General features: G+C 45.4%; 1 protein-coding gene across 31 annotated transcripts in view; it reads right to left on the bottom strand.

The window, feature by feature from the left end:
• Positions 1-19198, bottom strand: part of LOC116519211 (CUGBP Elav-like family member 4) — a 187097-nt gene extending 167899 nt beyond the window's left edge. For all 31 annotated transcript variants that reach the window (XM_032232978.1, XM_032232983.1, XM_032233000.1 and 28 more), the window contains exons 1-2: positions 19006-19198; positions 7771-7853 (exon numbers count right to left, since the gene is read on the bottom strand). In XM_032232978.1, the coding sequence (XP_032088869.1) occupies positions 7771-7853; positions 19006-19198 (276 nt within the window). The remainder of the gene's footprint in view (positions 1-7770; positions 7854-19005) is intronic.
• Positions 19199-21693: the final 2495 nt, after the last annotated feature.

Raw genomic sequence — 21693 nt, 5'->3', positions numbered from 1 at the left:
CAATTTCAGGATGGGCTCCGAAATCTGTTTTTAAACTATGTTTCCCACCCCCATCCCCCTGCATGTTGGAAATTTTAGGTCACTCATCCTTGCAAAGTAATTTTCCTGCTGAAAAAGGCTTTTCCTGTGAAATTTTCATCCTCACTTTGTATCTCTGGTGTGCGTGTAACAGAGAAAGGTGTGTGTATGTGTGTGTGTATGTGTGTGTGTGTGTGTGTGTGTGAGATGAATACCCTGGTACGTCAATTAGAAATAGCAAAAAAAGTAAATTATAGGCATTTTATTTTATTTTATTGTTTTGATGTCCCTGACTGATTCACTCAGATCTTCCGAATAATCAAAACACAGAAATTTATATGAAAATTGCTTTGATTAGGGAAGTCGCCCACTAATTTTGCACATTGGTTTTTAAAAAGCCGAAGGCCATTGCAATAATTAAGGTAGACAAATATGTACTCTCACCCAATAGAGATTAAATACTGCAGCAGGTGCGATATGGGTATGAAGGAATTACCTTTTAAAAATGAAAGGAAACAAAAAAAATAAGAAGGATATTAACATTGGTTTTCCAGATACTATCCTCCTCATTCTTGATTTCCTACTTTTCTACCTGCAGGGATCCAGGAACGATATTCAGGCCTATTTCTCCCACCAGTAGTCCTCGAGTTACGACCACAATGGCGCCCAACATTTATGCTGCTAAGTGAAACCTTGGTTAAGGGAGCCTTGCCCCATTTTATGCCCTTTCTTGCAGCAGCTGTTAGGTGAATCACTGCAGTTCTTACGTTAGTGAGACGGTTGTTAAGTGAACCTGGCCTCCCCATTGACTTTGCTTGTGAGAAGATCGCCAAAGGGCCCAGGGACACCGTAACAGTCATAAATGTGAGACAGTTGCCAATTGTCTGGATTTTGATCCCGTGAGACCACGGAGATGCTGCCATGGTTATACGTGGGCATGCACGCCGTCACCACCTCTTCTTAGCAATAGCAATAGCAGTTAGACTTATATACTGCTTCATAGAGCTTTCAGCCCTCTCTAAGCGGTTTACAGAGTCAGCATATTGCCCCCAACAACAATCCGGGTCCTCATTTTACCCACCTCGGAAGGATGGAAGGCTGAGTCAACCCCTGAGCCGGTGAGATTTGAACAGCCGAACTGCAGAACTGCAGTCAGCTGAAGTAGCCTGCAGTGCTGCACTCTAACCACTGCACCACCTCGGCTCCACCTCTTCTTGTTGCTTGGCTGGTCTGGGCAGGTGGCAGAGCATCGGAAAACAGCTGAAAAACGACCCCCAAAAGAGCCAAAAACAGCCCATTTTTGAGGTCTTTTTCTGGGCCAAAAACAGCCCGATAAACAGCCTGAAAACGGCCCTGAAAAACACCCTGGAAAACGGTGAAAAAACTGGCCAAAAATAGGCATGTGGGCACCGGACACTTGGTCCTTGGATTTCTGGTACTTCAGCGCACGCAAAAAACTGCTCGCCAGGGTGCACATTCACCAGTGATGGGTTCCGGATCCCATCGCAACCAGTACGCTGTGACGAGGTCGGGCATCCCCCTTGGCATGTGCATGCCACCGCCCTGCGACACCCCAGCTGCTAGGTGGAGATTGCAAAGGGGTCGTACGCTTTGTGTGCGGGCGCCATTGGCCTGTTTCCCTCAAAAAGCAGTAAGGAACGCGGGTGGGCAGATGGGCCCCACGAGCCACCGTTCCGGTACGACGGCCGCTGCTCCCAGCGGCCACCGGTATGTCCGTACTGGGCCGTACCCGCCACTGGTGTGCACATGCACGCAAGTTCCAGTTGGTCGCTCTTTGTGCCCAAAAGGTTTGCCGTGGTTCCACCACAAATGCGCGAACGACAAAAGCGCGCCTGACTAAAACGCGGTGACAAAACCGCGGTGACAAAACCGCGCCGACGAATGAGCGCTGAAGCGCGCCGACAACAGCGTGCCGACAGAAGTGCAGTGTAACCCTAACCCTAACCCTAATCCTAAACGTAACCCTAAACCTAACCCTAAACCTTACCTTAACTTAAATCGCGCTTTTGTCGGCGCGCTTTTGTCGGCACGCTGTTGTCGGCGCGCTTTTGACATCGCGGTTTTAGCGCCGTGGTTTTGTCGGCACGCTTTTGTCGTTCGCGCATTTGTCGGGTCACTGACAAACTACCACCAATCTATTGGGGGCAACCAATGCTTTCTAAAACGATGCATTTGAACCCCAAAAACTCCCCGGATGCTTTATCAAGACGAGGGTACAGTGGGATCGCATGGGGGAGGCACGTTTCAGATGGCACATAATTGGCAGCCTCCCAAGTAACCGTCCAAACGACAGCAGGCTGGTTAAAATCCGGGCGAACGCGGTTGTTTACCAACTCCGATCCCAATTATAGTAAGGGAGTCCAATTAAAAATAAATCTAGGTAGAACGACTTCCGTATTCCGGGCCTAGGGAAACTCATCCGTTGGGTTTTGGGAGCGATTTGGTTACATAATCTAGACCTTCAAACCCTCCCGCGATCTTTCCCCCCCCCCCCGGGGTGATTGAATTCGAGTCTCTTTTGTGAGGTTTGTGTTGTAACCGCCAGTGTGAGTCAGCTCGGAGGGCTTCAGCGGCAACCGGCTGGCTAAGAAACCCCCGGGACGAAGCTTTCGAAATAGGGGGAAATTCCTCCCCCAGGGAAACCATGTCCCACTGAATTAAGAGAGGCAGTTGGGCTGCAGGGGGGGGGTGGGGAGGGGAGTGCTTGTGAAGCAAATGGCACGAAACAATTGTCTACGGTGTGCTTGTGATGAAAAAAAACAACATCCCCCAAACTTTGGTTTGGATCATTAGATAGATCCGTTGTTACAAGGTAAAGGTTCCCCTCGCACATATGTGCTAGTTGTTCCCGACTCTAGAGGGCAGTGCTCATCTCCGTTTCAAAGCCAAAGAGCCAGCATTGTCCGAAGACATCTCTATGGTCATGTGGCTGGCATGACTAAACACCGAATTCACTCCATTACACGGCGCTAGGGATTCGAACCGCCGAACTGCCGACCTTTCTGATCGACAAGCTCCGTGTCCCTGTTGCTAATATATATTCATGTGTAAAAATAAAACGTTGAGGCTCTAATCTAACGTTGCCGTCTTCTACTTTTCCTCTTTTACCTTTTGATATTTCCTTTTCCTTTCCCTTTTTCCTTCCCCTAATTTCCCATTATTTTTATTGACCTTTGTATTTTATATTTTGATAAACTGATAAAAAATTTGAAACAAATCTATAGGTGTGTGTATCGATCATGCAGATGTATATGCGTGTATTTTTAACTGCAGTTGTTTTTTTACTTTTAGCTTGTAAATCATAATTTTATTTTGTGCGTGCACGATGCACATGTGTGTGAGTTTGTGGGAGCAGAGCTTACGATGTGTATATGTCTCTATGTGAATATATATATTCACAAAGACACACACACACACATATATATATACATATGTATATATATATATAAAAGTAACAGTAAAAAATCAAAATTAAAAATGTGCGCATACACAGGTATCATACACACACCCACACCTGCTCCATATAATATATACAGGTACTGTGTACATATGCATGCTTATACTTTTCAGAGGTCCGATATTGTTCTATGTACAATCCTTGTTTTATTGATTGCATGTAATATTCTAATTTTCTGAGATGGTGGATTTGGGGTTTTCATGAGCTGTACGCCATAATCATCACAATTATGACAAATCACGGCTTGAACTATCTTGCTTTGCATGTAATGAGTCTTATCTCATATATTAGTGTCACCTTTTAAGTTGCATTACTGAAATAAACGAACTTTTGCACGATAGTCTAATTTTTTGAGTTTCACCTGTAGGTGTGTATATAATGCCTCTGTGCACATGTACATTTTTAATTTTTAGTTTTAGTTTTAACTCGTACATTTTAACCTTGTTTAAAATATTGTTTTTAACCGTGCTTTTAATCATGTTTTGATATTATTCTTCATTAAATTATCTGGTTTGTAAACCATTCAGAGCCATTTCAGGGAGATGGCTGGTGTAGAGATTGGATAAATAACATATGTGTGTGTATTTATTCATGTCGTCATTTCATTAAACCAACGCATATATCGACCCGTCATAAACGTATGATGGTCCCTGGGAGTTCATTTATACCGACACAGATTTGGGATAGGTGAGGCTCTGAAGGACAGATCCCCCCCCCCCAAGATTAAGAAAACATGTGTCCTGAAGGTTCCCCCATTTCCCCCTCCAAATGCCTGCCTAGATAGATAGATAGATGATAGATAATAGATAGATAGATAGATAGATAGATAGATAGATAGATAGATATGATAGAGATAGAGAGATAGAGAGATAGAGAGATAGAGAGATGATAGAGATAGATAGATAGATAGATAGATAGATAGATAGATAGATAGATAGATAGATAGATAGATAGAATAATGGATAGATAGATAAGTAGATAGATAGATAGATAGATAGATAGATAGATAGATAGATAGATAGATAGATAGACAGACAGACAGACAGACAGACAGACAGACAGACAGACAGACAGACATGGGTGTGTGGATGGATGGATAGGTAGGTAGGTAGGTAGGTAGGTAGGTAGGTAGGTAGGTAGGTAGATAGATAGATAGATAGATAGATAGATAGATAGATAGATAGATAGATAGATAGATAGATAGATAGATAGATAGATAGATAGATAGATAGATAGATGGCAACCAAAATGTTACCACCCCCAGAGTCATTTTAGTTGTCTTGAACTGGTCAACAGATGCTTGAATGGTTTAAACAACAAAAGAACGTAATATTTTCGACGCATGCCAGAAACACTGCCCTTAGACACAAACTCTTCTTTCAATGCTTCCAACAGACCCCAAAATCTGGCCGATCATCCGTACAGCCTCCAGTTTTCTTAATCTATTAGACGCTACCTTCCGGGCTTATGCGAAGATTCAACGCTCGGCACTACGGAACACGTGTTCAAATCAATCTGATGCAGTTCAGAAGAAGCAGGTTGGGTGCATTTCAGGAAGCTGAGTCAAGCGGAATCGAACCAGCCCCCGATCCGTTCGGAAAATGGATCCACACATTCCCATGTTATCAAATCTGCGTCTCCTTAACAAGCCGATGGAACCATGTCTGAGAATCAAGATAGGACCTTGGTTTTTTTTTTCCCCAGCCACTACTAGCATAGGTGGTCCTCGATTTACGACTACGTTTGGAACTAGATCCCCTGCAGCTCAGCAAAGCAGTCATTGAATGAGACATCACGGCACCGTTTTTACCACCTCTTTGATGCAGTCGTTAAGCGAATCATACAGCCGTTAAGCAAATCCGGTTTTCCCCATGGACTCAGCTTGCGAGTCCATGGGGGAAACCATCACATGACTTTTGGGGATGCTGCAATTGTGATAAATATTTGCTTGTTGGTCAAACATCCAATTTTGATCACGGGACTGTCAGGACACTAACTGAAAGGACCAGTCATAAGATTGTTTTTCCCAGCACTGTCCTAACTTTGAACAGTAGTTATGTGAAGGTAAAAAGTTCCCCTTGCACACATGTGCTAGGCGTTCCCAGCTCTAGGGGGCGGTGCTCATCTCCGTTTCAAAGCCGAAGAGCCAGCACTGTCCAAAGACGTCTCCATGGTCATGTGGCTGGCATGACTCAACGCCAAAGGCGCACGGAACGCTGTTCCCTCCCCTCCAAAGGTGGCTCCTATTTTTCTACTTGCATTTTTAACGTGCTTTCAAACTGCGAGGTTGGCAGAAGCTGGGACAAGTCACGGGAGCTCACTCCGTTATGCGGTGCTAGGGATTCGAACCGCCGAACTGCTGACCTTTCTGATCAACAATCTCAACGTCTTAGCCACTACTCTTAGCCCTACTCTTCTTTTACACAAGTGGAAAGACATGCTCATTTTTGGGAAGCAGAATAACAGAGTTGGAAGGGAAGCTGGGACAAGTAACGGGAGCTCACCGTTACGCGGCACCAGGGATTCGAACCGCCGAACTGCCGACCTTTCTGATCGACAAGCGTCTTAGCCATTGAGCCACTGCGTCCCCTAGTTATAAGAACGGTCGTAAGTGGAGGAGAGCTGTGAAGGAGAGCTGTGGTGTCAACTCCAGCTAATTTCTTTTCATTCTCCTCCACCACCAACACCACCGCACTTCCCCGCTCCTTGCTGGGAGCTATTTGGCTTTAGGCAAACAAAGCAGGAACAATTAAAAGACAGAGCGACCTATGGAAAGTTTGGATATGCTCCCGGAGGGGTTTCCGTTCCATGCCAAACAACAAGCGCGAATGTAACCTTTGAAACGTAGAATATTGCAAAAGAAAACTGGGTCTCCAAATCCACAAGGCGAAAGAGCCACCATCTTATCCCTGCTCCAGAATTATAACACACCATCCAATTTTCTTGCCAATGCCACCTGCTAGCCACAAGGTGCCAAAAACCCCAGGGGGGGGATAAGGATATAAATGGCAAACAAGGATTTGCACGACACGATGAACCAGGTCTAGTAAAAAATCCAGTGGCTTTATTCCCACCACATGCTAAGCTTGGTTAGGGGTTTCGGGTTTTTTTAGGAAGGATTAAACCAGTCCACCTGTCCAGTTTTGGTGCCCAGGAATTGTTCAGACCCTTTAATTGGATTCATTCAGTAACCAACTTTGTGCAAACACAGCTCAACGGAAAGACACAACATTTATTTCTCAAAATCGCTGCAAGATATTTGTTGTCTTTCTTACCCCCCTCCTTTTTTTTAAAATCTTCGTTGCAAGATTTGTCCAAAGTTTACAGAAAGAGTTTGTGTACACGGAAGACGAATTTCCAATAACCGAGCAAAGATGAAAACATTGGGGGGGTAAAGTAAATGCCGTATTTAAGTATAAAATGCAATTTTCCACCTCCGAAAGTAGGTGGAAAGTATGTGCGTCTTATACAATGAATGTTGCCGAAGCCGCACCCACCCGTCGGCCCCCACACTTTGGCCTCTGCCTCCCAGCAATTTGCCGCCTTGCAGCAAACAGCAAACAGCCTGGTCAGCTTCAGCACAACCTGATTAGCACGAGCAGCTGATTGGCGCTTGGATCACCCTCCCAAAGATCAGCTGTTTCAGGCTGCAGGGATTGCCATCACCTATTGCCGCATTCGTGCACCCCATTTTCAGCCTTTGTATCTTATTTTTGGCCTCCGCGTGCCCCATTTATGGCCTCTGCGCACTCTGTTTTCTGCCCATTCTGATCCCCACAGCCCGGCTGAAAATGGGGTACACGGAGGCTGAAAACGGGATGCAGAGTCCAAAAATAGGGTTTGCGGAAGTGGCAATAGGCAGTCCCTGCAGCCTGAAACAGCTGATTGTGGGGAGGATGATCCAACTGACAATCAGCTGCTTGTGCTAATCAGGCTGTTGTGAAGCTGAAACTGGCTGTTTGCTGTTTGCTGCAAGGAGGCAAACTGTTGGGAGGCAGAGGCAGATTTTTGTTCTCTTGTTTTCCTCCCCAAAAGCTAGGTGCATCTTATACTTTGGAGCATCTTATACTCTGAAAAATACAGTATTTTCAAGGATGCAAGACAACCAGTTGAGAATTCCAAGGAACTTGGAGGACGCCAACCAGAATAAGACGGGTCTAGAACGGCTATCTAGATCAGATCTTTCTGTTTGGAACCCAAATGTCTTTGCAAATGTCTACAGAGAGCTCTTCCCCAGAAGATGGACCCCAATCAGAGAAGGAACTGTCACTTACCCCAGGCAGTGTCTTCTGTTCATGGAGGGCACTCTGAGCTTTTAGCGCTGAGTCCCGGGCACAGTATGTAAGAAAGGCACAACCTGGAAAGAAGGAAAGAGGAATGAAAAGGGGCATATAGAATAGAATAGAATAGAATAACAGAGTTGGAAGGAACCTTGGAGGTCTTCTAGTCCAACTCCTTGCTTAGGCAGGAAAACCCTACACCACTTCAGACAAATGGTTATCCAACCTCTTCTTTAAAACGTCCATTGTTGGAGAATCCACAACTTCTGGAGGCAAGTTGTTCCATAGATTAATTGTTCTCACTGTCAGGATATTTCTCCTTCGTTCTAGGTTGCTCCTCTCCTTGATTAGTTCCCATCCATTTGTTTCTTGTCCTGCCTTCAGGTGCTTTGGAGAATAGCTTGACTCCCTCTTCTTTGTGGCAACCCCTGAGATATTGGAAGACTCCTATCATGTCTCCCCTAGTCCTTCTTTTCATTAAACTAGACCTACCCAGTTCCTGCAACCGTTCTTCATATGTTTTAGCCTTCAGTCCTCTAATCCTCCTTCTTGCTCTTCTCTGCACTCTTTCCTAGGATCTCCACATCTTTTCTACATCGTGGTGGCCAAAACTGAATGCAGGATTCCAAGTGTGGAATATAGACGTAGGGAACAGCTTTGGGAGCCCATCTCAGTCTGGACAACCACAAATTAAAGTGGAAAAACTAAGACAACCAAACCCAGTTAGAACTCCACAATAGCTTTGCATGGAGACCTCCTAAATTTAATCCCCAGCACCACCAGACAGGGATGGAAAACCTCTGCCTTAAATCCTGAGCAAGTGTTGCATCTCCAAACCACGCTGCTCTTCGTGAATGGAAGGTCCAATTTGGTCCACGGAGATTTCTATTCCAAGACAACTAGACACAAGGAGACGTTTTGGTCCCCGAATGCCATCAGTCTGCTAAACAAATAATTCCCTCACCACTGTCAAACTATTCACTAAGGCTGCATTACTATTAATCTTCTCATCGTTCCTATCACCCATCTCCTCTCACTTATGACTGCAGGACTGTAACTTTGCTGCTTGTATCCTTATAATTTATATTGATATCGATTGTTTCCTGATAGCTTATTTGTACCCTACGATGATCATTAAGTGCTGTACCTGATGATTCTTGACGAATGTATCTTGTCTTTTTATGTACACCGAGATCATATGCACCAAAGACAAATTCCTTGTGTGTCCAATCACACTTGGCCAATAAAGAATTCTATTCTATTCTATTCTATTCTATTCTACTCTATTCTACTCTACTCTATTCTACTCCATTCCATTCCACTCCACTCCACTCCACTCTACTCTATTCTACTCTACTTTATTCTAGATTTCTATTCTATTCTACATTCTATTGATATTGATTGTTTCCTGATTGCTAATTTGTACCCTATGACTATAATTGTGTTGTACCTAATGACCCTCGATGAATATATCTTGTCTATTTATGTACCCTGAGAGCATCTGCACCAAAGACAAATTCCTTGTGTGACCAATCACACTTGGCCAATAAAGAATTCTATTCTATTCTATTCTATTCTATTCTATTCTACTCTACTCTACTCTACTCTACTCTACTCTACTCTACTCTACTCTACTCTACTCTACTCTACTACATTCCATTCCATTTCATTCCACTCCACTCCACTCCACTCTACTCTATTCTACTCTACTTTATTCTAGATTTCTATTCTATTCTACATTCTATTGATATTGATTGTTTCCTGATTGCTAATTTGTACCCTATGACTATAATTGTGTTGTACCTAATGACCCTCGATGAATATATCTTGTCTATTTATGTACCCTGAGAGCATCTGCACCAAAGACAAATTCCTTGTGTGACCAATCACACTTGGCCAATAAAGAATTCTATTCTATTCTATTCTATTCTATTCTATTCTATTCTATTCTACTCTACTACATTCCATTCCATTTCATTCCACTCCACTCTACTCCACTCTACTCTACTTTATTCTAGATTTCTATTCTATTCTACATTCTATTGATATTGATTGTTTCCTGATTGCTAATTTGTACCCTATGACTATAATTGTGTTGTACCTAATGATCCTCGATGAATATATCTTGTCTTTTTATGTACCCTGAGAGCATCTGCACCAAAGACATATTCCTTGTGTGACCAATCACACTTGGCCAATGAAGAATTCTACTCTACTCTACTCTACTCTACTCTACTCTACTCTACTCTACTCTACTCTACTCTACTCTACTCTACTCTACTCCATTCCATTCCATTCCATTCTATTCTATTCTAAATCATTACTTTATTCAGAATGACAGAAGCTATTATTCAGTAATCTAAAGGGAGGGAACTATTACTTTTCTCTTTAGGGAAATGTCTAAAGACTTTGCATGACAAAGGCCCAGATTCAGTCTTGGGCAGTGTCGGGGGGGGGGGGGGGAAACAGCTACCCGTAGATACTTTGGGGGAAAATATCTCCTGCTGGGGAGTTGAGCACAATTTGGTAGCAGGTCAACGTGTAACCCAGTGAGAATTTGATTTCACACAGTTGGTATGGATTAGCAGGGCTTGGCTAATTGGCATCAGCAGGAAGACGCCAACACACTTGGGATGAGTGCAAAAAATAATAATAAAAATCATCCCGATTAGCACACCAGACGTTCGTAAAGTCCACATCAGGCTATTGTCACTGGGGGCTAAAGAGTGTATTGTGAGCTTCTGGACTTTAGATGCAAAAGATTCTATGGCCTGATCTGAGCGTAGTACACAAAATTGTCTGCTACAACATCCTACCTCGTCAACAACTACTTCAACCTCAATAATACACGGGCAAACCTAGATTTTATGATGAAGGACATTTAAACAATTATAGTCAAATGAAAATGGAGGTAGGATGATGGTCACGTGTATAAAAATACCTGATTTAAAATACTTGAGTTAGTAGGAATTTTGTGACGACAGTGGAAGAGAAGCACGAACGCTTTTTGTAACCAACTGATGCGCTTTCCACAGTGTGTAAAGAAGGAGGATTCTTTGTGTTGTGTTTGTTTTGAAAATTTAAAATGAAAAAAAAAAAACCCTTTAAAAAATAATAATAATACACGGGCAAACAATCGATACAAACTCAAGGTAAACCGCTCCAAACTCGATTGCAGAAATTACGACTTCAGCAACAGATTAGTCAACGCCTGGAATGCTCTACTCGACTCCGTTGTTACAGCCACAAACCCCCACAGCTTCAACCTTAAACTGTCCACCCTGGACCTCACCCCATTCCTAAGAGGTCCATAAAGGGGGCGGGCATAAGCGCACCTGCGTGCCTCCCGTCCCTGTCCCACTGTCCCCATTTATTCGTGTATTCATGTCCATGTTTATACTTACATGTTTCTATATGATGTTCATACTTACACTTGTTTTCTCATACAGGCTTGACGAACCAAAATAAAGAAATGAAAATAAATAAATAAATGAATGAATGAATAGAAAAGGATCCCGGGGAAAGATTTGCTGACACTTTGAAGGGACAATATTGGTTGAGCTGAGATAGGGAAGCCAAACAGAAGTCAGACAAAATGACCAAGAGATATCAAAGGACAGCACAAGGTTCTTTCCCTGTCACTCATCTATCTTGTCTCAGGAAACGATGGCACTTTAAGGTGTTCTCTTAAAGAAGTTTGGAACGAAGTTAAAAAAAAAAGAGAGAGAGAGAGAGAGTAGACCTTTCCTGAATGCAAATCTGAAACCTTCTGCTTGGGTGGAAGAAACAGAATTTTTGGAGCACCATCTCAAATACATTTTAGATCGGATCACGAGGTTAAGGAAAAGTAAGATTTTTTTTCCCATTGCTTTGAATCTTCAAATAACCCATAATTGGTCATACTCATTAAAAGATAAAGGTTCCACTCACACATATGTGCTAGTCGTTCCCGACTCTAGGGGGCGGTGCTCATCTCCGTTTCAAAGCTGAAGACCCAGCTGAAGACGTCTCGTTGGTCATGTGGCCGGCATGACTAAATGCCGAAGGCGCATGGAACGCTGTTCCCTTCCCACCAAAGGTGGTCCCTATTTTTCTACTTGCATTCGTTACGTGCTTTCAAACTGCTAGGTTGGCAGAAGCTGGGGCAAGTCACAGAGGCTCACTCCATTATGTGGCGCTAGGGATTCAAACAGCTGAACTGCTGACTTTTCTCATCAACAAACTCAGAGTCTTAGCCACTGAGCCACCATGTCCCACCATATTCATTATATATATATTAGCCGTCCTTTATCTCTCAGTCTGGTCGATGTTGTCTATTTATTCACTTGGGTCCCAAATATTTGAGTTCAACATTCTCGATGATAGTTGGTATAGCTAGCAAAGTATTTACTCCTATACTTAGGGGTTGCACCCAGGTAAACCAGGGAGTGACCCGAACAATCTGAGAATCATGTATGTTATTTTCCACTTTTAACGTCAATACTTTTTAATTATATCTTAATGTCAGTACTTTTTAACATACTGTAAAAACTAATGTGTATTGCTGGTCTTTGACCGTATTAAAGATTTACTTACTTACTAGGTTGGTAGAAGCTGGGACAAGTCACGGGAGCTCACTCCATTATGTGGTGCTAGGGATTCAAACAGCTGAACTGCCGACCTTTTGATCAACAAGCTGGGTGTCTTAGCCACTGAGCCACAGTGTCCCCTGAGTTTATTAGATGTGAGCTATCTAGAGTCATGTACGTATGTGAGATGGGTGGCTATAGACATCAAGCAAACAAACCACTCTACGCACCAAGCCGCATGATGGTTTAATGGCTGTCAGTACATTGCCTTGCAGCCTGGATTCACACACCAATCATAACCTGCTCGCTGATTAAATGATTTTCTAAGTTTGCCCACTACATTGATCTCCCAAGCAAACAAACACACAAACTTTCATGCAGCTCCCAAATTCAACATCAATCTCCTTGCCCACCGAAACCAAGATACGTACTAACCAAGCTGAAGCCTATGATCCAAGTGTGGTGGCTAAGGACACATTTAATGTGTCCTCGATCAGCGTGTCACACAGTTAAGGACCCTGTTCCAAACGAGGACATTCTACCAAGAAGTGCAATTCCCGAAGACTCTCTGAGATAGTGACCGAGGGAAGGACGGGCTTTGACGGACAGGTTTTCCACATGAGTGAACAATGTCCAGCAAGGAGCGCGATCAATTGGATACAACCAGACGGCCGGAGAAAAAAGAGGAAGGCCAAAGAAAACCGGGCACCAGGAAGAATCTGAAAAACGTCAACGTTAAATGGAAGGATGCAGAGATCATAGCTGTGGACCGGGCAACGGTTGGGGTACACTTGTAGCTCAATTTGCTCGGGAGAAAGGCGTGAAAAATAATAAAAAAAAGATCAGTGTGTTGTATCGAGCGAGTTGTTTAATTGTACTTTCTTGGGCCTGCTGAAGTGGGCAAGTGCCTCCCTTTTCTCCTACACACACTGCGGGTAGTGAATTAAGATAGAGGCCGCCCAGCACTGAGTCACCTCTTAACTTCTTCCTTCCAGGAAGGCTCAGCTGATATTTTGTTATGGCTAAATAGTCACAAATGAGATTAGCACCTTGGGATTTTCACATCAGCTTCGCACGGCCGCTGGACGGGGAGAAGTGACCAGAGAGGGATGCTGTTTGCTTCCGTGGGGTAGAAGAAGGGGAATTATTATTATTATTTTGCTTAACCCTTCGATAAAAAGAGGAGGAAGACGCAGCTCAGAGGATACCGGGCACATCAGAGCTTTCCCCCCATCTCCCTTTTTTTTAAAAAAAAATTAAATCCTATATAAAGCTTCCTGAAAGGATATTAAAACAGCAGCAAAACAGTTTCCCTTCGAAAATGTAAATATTTAATGAGCGAAATTTGACATTGATGCATTTTTAATATTGGCACAATTAAATCTGCCAGATGATTAAGTATTAATAACTCTTAATAAGTGCAACCCTCTTGTCTTCCAATGGAAAGAAATCAAGAGTGACAGACACTTCAAGCCAGAAGAAGAATCCTGTGGACAAACCAGGTGATGGACAAACAAGTGCTTATGGAAGGAGGAAGGAAGGAAGGAAGGAAGGAAGGAAGGAAGGAAGGAGAGGGAGGAGAGGGAGGGGAAGGAATGAGGGAGGGATGAGAGGGTGGGGAAGGAAGGAAGGAGAGGGAGGGGAAGGAAGAAAGGTAGGTAGGAGAAAGAAAGAAGGAATGAGAAAGGAGAAAGAAGGAAGGAGAGGGAGGGGAAGGAAGGAAAGGAAGGAAAGGAAGGAAGGAGGGAAGGAGAAAGAAGGAAGAAATGAAGAAGAAAGAAGGAAGGAAAGGAAGGAAGGAGAGGGAGGGGAAGGAAGGTAGGAGAAAGAAGGAGGGAAGGAAGGAGAAAGAAGAAAGGAGAAAGAAGGAAGGAGAGGAAGGAAGGAAGGAGAAAGTAGGAAGGACGGAGGGAAGGAGAAGGAAGGAAGGAAGTTAGTTTACCCTACTGGTTCACCCTGACGCAGATAGAAGCCACAGAAGACACGTATTTGACAGATAAACAGAATCAACAAGACTCTTCCTTAAATGAAGGGTGGCATTTCATTGAATGGCTCAAGCTTGGCTTTTAAAGAGAGAAGCAAAGTTGGGTTTTCTTTTTGGTTGGCAAAGCTTCCCCTACTGATAAACAACTAGAAAGAGGACTGCTTCTGCTTCTTCTGGTGCGGATGGCGAGGAGGATGGCCATTTATTGATAAGAGAAGCGCAAATTAAATCGGAGTTCGGGATATAAACCGAGGGAAGGAGCTGACCACGAAGCTCTGAAAATGCTACAGTTTACAAATGTGTAAAGAACAGCCTGATTCCCTCTGCCAAATTGCATATTATTTTCTAAAGAAAGGGCAGGGCCAGCCAACTTCCTTTATCCCTCCGTCTGCCAGCAAGAAATATGATATTCATATATATTCATTTTAATGACAGGCTTTCTGCCTTTTTTTATCCCTATTGAGCAAGAAGCAGAAATTCACCTGTCGGCTTGTTTGTTTCTCACCCAGTGAAATCTGGGTTCATCCCCCCCCCCCTGATTTTCACTGCTTTATCTATTTCCCGATCTCCTTCCATCACACCCACAGGCCTAATTTTTTTTTTTTTTTAAAGCTACCTTTAAAAAAATATTATTTTAAAGAACGTCCCCGTCCATCTACCTTGGCCATGATAGAAAACGAAGGTGAATCTTCTTCCTGACTCTTACGTATTCTGCATCGCCAACCCAATGGCGGGCATAATAATTTTTAAAAAATCTCATTTTTGCATTCATTCGGAAAGTACACTTTTCAAAATACGGTCGCTCATCCTGAGAAAGTTATAAAAACAGAGGTTGGTGCAGGATTAAAAAAAAAAATTTCCAGAGAATGGGGACCATTGGCATAAGATGTGTTTTAAAATGCCCCTTTTATCTCCATCCTTGGAAAAGTATCGATCATGCATTTTACCCCCAAGAAAAGAACCAACGGGAAACATTAAGATGCTGAAAATTCAAAAATGCAGCCACTCACCAGAAGTCTCCCTGAATTCAGGTGAGGTTTTTTTTCCCCCGCCAGATAACTAAACACAGACTTATAACTTCTGATTAAAATGTTGTTTGCATTTCCTTAGGAATTAGAGCAATACGTGTTTACTTAGGGAAAAAAAAGTCTTGCTGAAAATTCAAAGACCCCAAAGGAGGGAAGGAAGGAGAGAAGGAGAGAAGAAAGGAGGGAAGGAAGGAGAGAAGAAAGGAGGGAAGGAAGGAGGGAAGGAAGGAGGGAATGTAGGAGAGAAGGAAGGGGGGAAGGAAGGAGGAAAGGAAGGGGGAAAGGAAGGAGAGAAGGAGAAAAGAAAGGAGGGAAGGAAGGAGGGAAGGAGAGAAGGAGGGAGGGGAGGAAGGGGAGTAGGAGAGAAGAAACGAGGGAAGGAAAGAGGGAGGGAGGGAAGAAGAAGTAGGACCGTTGTAAGATAAGATGGATCTATGGGATGATAAAAAAGCAATCTTCAAGTATATTGTCAACAGTAGGGAAAAATTGTTATAAATACATATTATTAATAACAGTTATGAGATCTTATAATTGTGAATGTATATATGAAATTGATAAAATAAAAAAATTATAAAAATAAAATAAAAAAATAAAAATTCAAAGACCAGGGAAGCATGCTGTAAGATCTCAGCCTTAGCCAAATGCTTTCATTCTCTCGCAGCTAAAAAAACACCCCAAAAGTTGGTCATACATGTAGCAAGAAGTTAAAACGCATCTCTGCGTTTAATGGACAGCAGAGAGAGAGCCTTCTGCTGATAACTTCCAAGAAGTGGAGCTAAAAATATAACGTGGAGTAGGAGAACCTGCTATTTGGGGGAAGAAAAAGTGAAATGCAAGCATTCTTAAACAAGAGTGAGCCTACTTTTTTTCTCTTACGGTATCTGTTCGGGGTTTTTTTTTTTTAATCTTTCCTTCTTCTATCCTCCATTTTAGCTCCTAGAAATCGCTTCCCAGGGACCTAACCAGACCCATTTTGCCCGTCTGAAACGCACTCATTCCGCGATAATTGATTTCTGACCTTCCGTAAAATTAACATCCAGGAATTTTATCAGCGGGTCGACCTCTTTCTAACTTTGAGGTGACACAGAAGAATGGCACTCTTTGGGAAAAGTGAAAGTGGATTGCAAAATACACCCACTCTCTCACTCACTCACTCTTTCTCTCTCTCTTACACACACACACACACTCCTTTGCTGCCTGTTAAAAGACTAAAATACTAATCAGATTAAGCGGGCATGATGATATTGAGCCTGCTTCAAATAGGGGTTAAAGCTACTAGAAACCGGGAGCTGGGAGTTCTAGTCTAGCCTTAAGCACGGTGCCAGATGGGTAAAGTATCTTGTTACCCCTACTCAACTAGATGCCTCCAAGAAATTCCACAGAGTAGGAACCCAATGGGGTCTCCTAAGAGGTTCCATTCAGAAGTAGACAGTCCATTGTTGAGAGAGAGAACCTGTTTGGTGTAGTTGCTGAAGGCCCTTGTTTACAAAGAGGAAGACCACGAATTCCTGACCTAAGGCGACTTTGGCCCAGCCCCTTTTCCTCAGTCCTAAGAAGAAGACGATGAACCAGTTCACGAAAGAGGTTGCCAAGAAACCTGCAAGGAACCGTCCAGCCAATGGCAAGAAGTCCACACTGACTTGAACGCACGCAAATAATGTCACGCCACGACCCAGACATGGGCTCCTGGTGTGAAGATACGCGGTGTGCACACAGAAAGGCACGTCCTACCCCATGCTCACCAGTCCTCACACCAGATCTAAGCCAGCTGAGGAACAAGAAGCAGGAAATCCTCCAATAGTAGATCTTTGCACCTCCTTAGCCAGTTGTTGTGGAAACCGTTGTGTGTGTGGGGAGGGGGTTTGAAGGGGGGGAGAATGCTAGCTTCACACCACACACTTCACCAGAACTGCCAAAGATGTCATCTCTATATTCGATTACGAAGCTTTGCCGGGGTAATAAGCCAACAAATAAATATTTGGTGCCTTCGGTTTATTGGTTTGTTGCCTTTAGGGATTAACCCAACTGCAAAGAACTCGGAAAAACGGGGGGGGGGGGGGGTTTTAGCAAAACAACCCCAGCTAATTTGGTAAAGAAACAGATTATGCAAATCCAGAGTGTTTATGCATGATTCCTGACCACCACCAGCCTCCCCTGCAAATACACATGCTCCTTCATCAGCATATGCAGGACCCCTCCCCAGCCTCACTCCCCCTCCCCCATGACGCACAAATGCATCACAACAAACTTTGCAGTGAAGCCCAGGGGCCACTCTCTGTACCGCATCCCCTGTCCTCACTCAGCATATCTGGGCTTCCTGTTGTGTTTACAAATCTCCCTCTCTCGGTTTTTTTCTCTCTGTGTGTTACACACACACACACACACAAACACACACACACTGTTACACACACACACACACACACTGTTACACACACATGCACACACACTACACAACACATGTTTCACACACATGCAGGCAGGCTCACATACTTTTGATTCATTGACTTCCAAATCTCCCAAATCCAGCTCAGCCTTTTGATGGGGAGGTGTAGGTGGGCGTCCAATGTTGCACCCAGCTGAACTTTGCATGGGCCCAACCTTGGGAAGCTACTTCTTCTGGGGAGGGGAAGGGGGTTGTGCAATGCACCCGGACCATAAATTGCCACAATCGGGAGGACCAGGCCAAGCTGCGAAAATGATGAATGGAGGTTGGTCCGTAACCCCGAGCATGGCTGCGTTGTGACGAGCTGTGCACCCCTCTCTAAAGATGTGTGTGTGTGTGTTTACTCCGAGAGGGGATCCCAACTGAAGGCGCCCGCATGCCTAGCTGACGAATTGCGAAGAACAACACAACCGGGGGAAGGGGAAAGGGGGGGGAAGGGGGCTTTGCTGGTGGTGTTAACTTCTTCCTGCCAAAATGTAGGGAGTTTTTTTTTTGAAGGGTGGGGGGGGAGAGATCTCCCCTTCCACGTGTCACAACTCCATCCTCTCTTGTTGGCTCCATTCTCTCTGTCACCCAAGTTTGTACACAGGCTTCAGGGAAGGGGAAGAGTGGGGCGGGGAGGGGGCTCCAGAGGGGGAGGGCCGGCTTTCCCCCTCCCTCCCCCCCCTCTCTCTCTCGCACAGCCGGTCCTTTCCTTTGTGCCCGAACCAACCCTTCCAGGAACACAAAAACCCCGCTGGGTGACGAACCCTTCCGTGCCATCTTCCCAAGGCAGATGCCCACCTGGGGCCCGAGGTCAGCTTTCTTTCCCGTGGGCCGCCGGGCCACGCGCGCTTTCTCCCGCCCGCCCGCCCGTCCGAAAGCCGTGGAGCTTGCGTGGCTGGCTGGCTGGCTTGCTTGCTTCCGAGTAGAGCTGCACGTCTCCCTCGCTTGCGCACCCACGGGCGGGCGCGCACACACACACACACGGACACACAAACACACAGAGAGAGACAGAGACAGAGAGAGAAAGCGAGGGAGCGAGAGCGCGGCGGCGGTTCCTTTGTTGGCCCCTCCGCCCGGCCAGGCGGGGCAGGCGTGGCGGGTCTCGGGAGGCGTCGGAGCCGGAGGAGGGGTCCGCGCGGGCGAGCCAGCCAGCCAGCCAGCCAGCCAGCGATCCCCAGGCTCGGGGCCATCCTTGCCTTGCCTCGCCTTGCCTAAGCCTACCTTTGTGCATGCCGGTGAAGCGATCCTTGAGCACGGTGAGTTCGTAGATCTTGCCGAATTCCTCGAAGAGGGGCTTGAGGTCGGTCTCCTCCAGGTTCCGCGGGATCTGGCCGATGAAGAGCTTGATGGCATCGTGATCCTTCAGGGCGATGGAGCCCCCCGGGCCGGGCGCCGGCGCCGTCAGCCCGTTCATCCTCGCGGCGCTGTTCGTGGTGCTGAAAGCGGCGCTCTCCGCCTGCGGCGGCGGCGGCGGCGGCGGCGGGGGCGGCGGCGGCGGCGGCTGGGGGGGCCCGGCGGGAGGCGGCTGCTGCTGCTGTTGCTGCTGCTGCTGCTGCTGCTGCGCTAGCCCGTTGGCCAGAGTAGCCATGATGTTCCCAGCAGGCGCTGCCCCGCCCCGGCCGCCCCGCCCCGGCGAGCCCTGCCTGCCTGCTTGCGCCGCGCGGGAGCAGGGCGAGAGGGAAGCGGGGGGGGGGGGGGGAGGGGGCTGCCCAGCCCGGACTTCCCCGCGCCGCGCTCAGCCGGATCTTCGCCGCTTTGCCTGGGCGACGGAAGGCGCTCCACTCCGCTCCGCTTCGCCTCCGCCTCCTCCTCCTCCTCCTCCTCTTCCCTCCTTCCCTCTTTCCCTCTTCCCCCTCCCTCGGCGGCGGCGGCGGCGGCGGCGGCGGCCACTGGGCCCGGTGACGTCAGCTGACTAGCCCTGGACTATTCGCATATGATTAGCATAAGGACAGGCTTCGGCCAATCAGGCAGGGAGGAAGGGGAGAGGGGTGGGAGAGGGAGGGAGGGAAGCCGAGCGAGCGTCGGGCAAGAGGCAGGAGGCGCGGGGGGGGGGTCTTCGAAGAGGAACTGGAGAGCCAACGGGGAAGGCAGTGAGTTAAGGGGAGAGGGACGCAGGGAGGTCCTGGGGAAACTCACCCCCTCCCCTGGTTAAGTGAGTGGGGAGTGCCAGAGAAGAGAGAACTACTCGGGGGCTCAAGTGATGGAGAGTTAGGGAAGTGCTTAGGGGGTCTGGCATCCTTCCTTGTCCATCCGGCCCCCAAACTCTTCACACCATTGATTGCAGAAGACGTTTGGAATTGAGAGTGGTGGGCTTCTAAAATCTACTCTATCTCCACTTCGGTTGCATCAGGTATCTAGGCAGGATCAAGAACAGAGCAATGTGCCAGCAACCGGTCGGATAAGTTGAGGTAGTCCTCAACTTACAACTATTTAGTGAGTGTTTGAAATGACAACTGTGTTAAAAATAGAGTTACAACACTTGTGACTGTGGCGGTATCCCTGGGGGTCATGTGATCAAAATTCAGGTGCTTGGCAACCAGCATGTATAAATAACTCCTTCTGGTCGATGAGCATGTGCAGAGTTCCTTGCCATCGCTTGCTCTTTCCAGAGATGGAGTAATGCTTTTAGGCTCAGGATAGAATTTATTAGAATTGATTAGATGTGTCTGGCCAAGAATAACAAAAGATCTCCTTTCCTATTTGTATCCTTCTCTACATGCACATGTGACCCGGGTTGAGGTTCTAGTGTGCGTATTCAGGGCTGTGTTGGTAGTTCGATTGGTACACAGAAGTGCCAAGGAGGACCCATTACAGCCACATTGTTTGCTGGTTGAGCAAATATGTTTGTTGGGCAGAGAGAGCGACATCCCAAAACTTGCCTGGATGGGGTATCTTGATGTTGGGAAGGAACAAAAACTCTTCCATGCGGGGAAAGTTGAAAGTTCTGAACTACTGAGAGTTATGCAGTGATACAGAAATAACAACAACTGCCACCTCTGGAGATCACTTGAACACCACTGGCATTGAAAAAAACACCATCAGTCAATTGCAAAAGGCAACTTGACTTGGGACAGTTTACAATCTATGACAATATATGTTGAGTAGAGTAGAGTAAAACAGAGTAGAGTAGAACAGAACAGAAAATGGGATAGAGTAGGGTAGGGTAGGGTAAGGTAGAATAGAATAGAATAGAATAGAATAGGGAGCAGAGTCAAGTCGAATAGAATAGAATAGAATAGGGAATAGAGGAGGGTAGAATAGAATAGAATAGAATAGGGAGCGGAGTAGAATAGAGTTGAGTAAAGTTGAATAGAATAGAATAGAATAGGGAATAGAGTAGGATAGGGTAGGGTAGAATAGAATAAAATAGAATAGGGAGCAGAGTCGAGTCAAGTAGAATAGAATAGAATAGAATAGGGAATAGAGGAGGGTAGGGTAGAATAGAATAGAATAGGGAGCAGAGTAGAATAGAGTTGAGTAGAGTTGAATAGAATAGGGAATAGAGTAGGATAGGGTAGGGTAGAATAGGATAGAATAGAATAGAATAGAATAGGGAGCAGAGTAGAGTAGAGTCAAGTAGAGTTGAGTAGAGTTGAATAGAATAGAATAGAATAGAATAGGGAATATAGGGTACAATAGAGTAGGGTAGAATAGAGTAGAGTAGAATAAAGTAAAGTAATTAGAATAGAATAGAATAGAATAAGGGGTAGAGTAGAGTAGAATAGAACAGAACAGAATAAGGAATAGAACAGACAGAACAACATAGAATAAGAAATAGAGTGGAGTGGAGTGGAATGGAATTCTTTATTAGCCATGTGTGATTGGACAAGGCATTATTGTTACTATTAAACAACAACATCTCCCTATCCCAGATACTTAGGAAGGATTTGATAGGTGGATAAAATGCCA

This window comes from Thamnophis elegans, chromosome 16 (genome assembly GCF_009769535.1).
Source record: "Thamnophis elegans isolate rThaEle1 chromosome 16, rThaEle1.pri, whole genome shotgun sequence".
NCBI lineage: Eukaryota > Metazoa > Chordata > Lepidosauria > Squamata > Colubridae > Thamnophis > Thamnophis elegans.
This window is presented reverse-complemented; position numbering and strand designations above follow the sequence as displayed.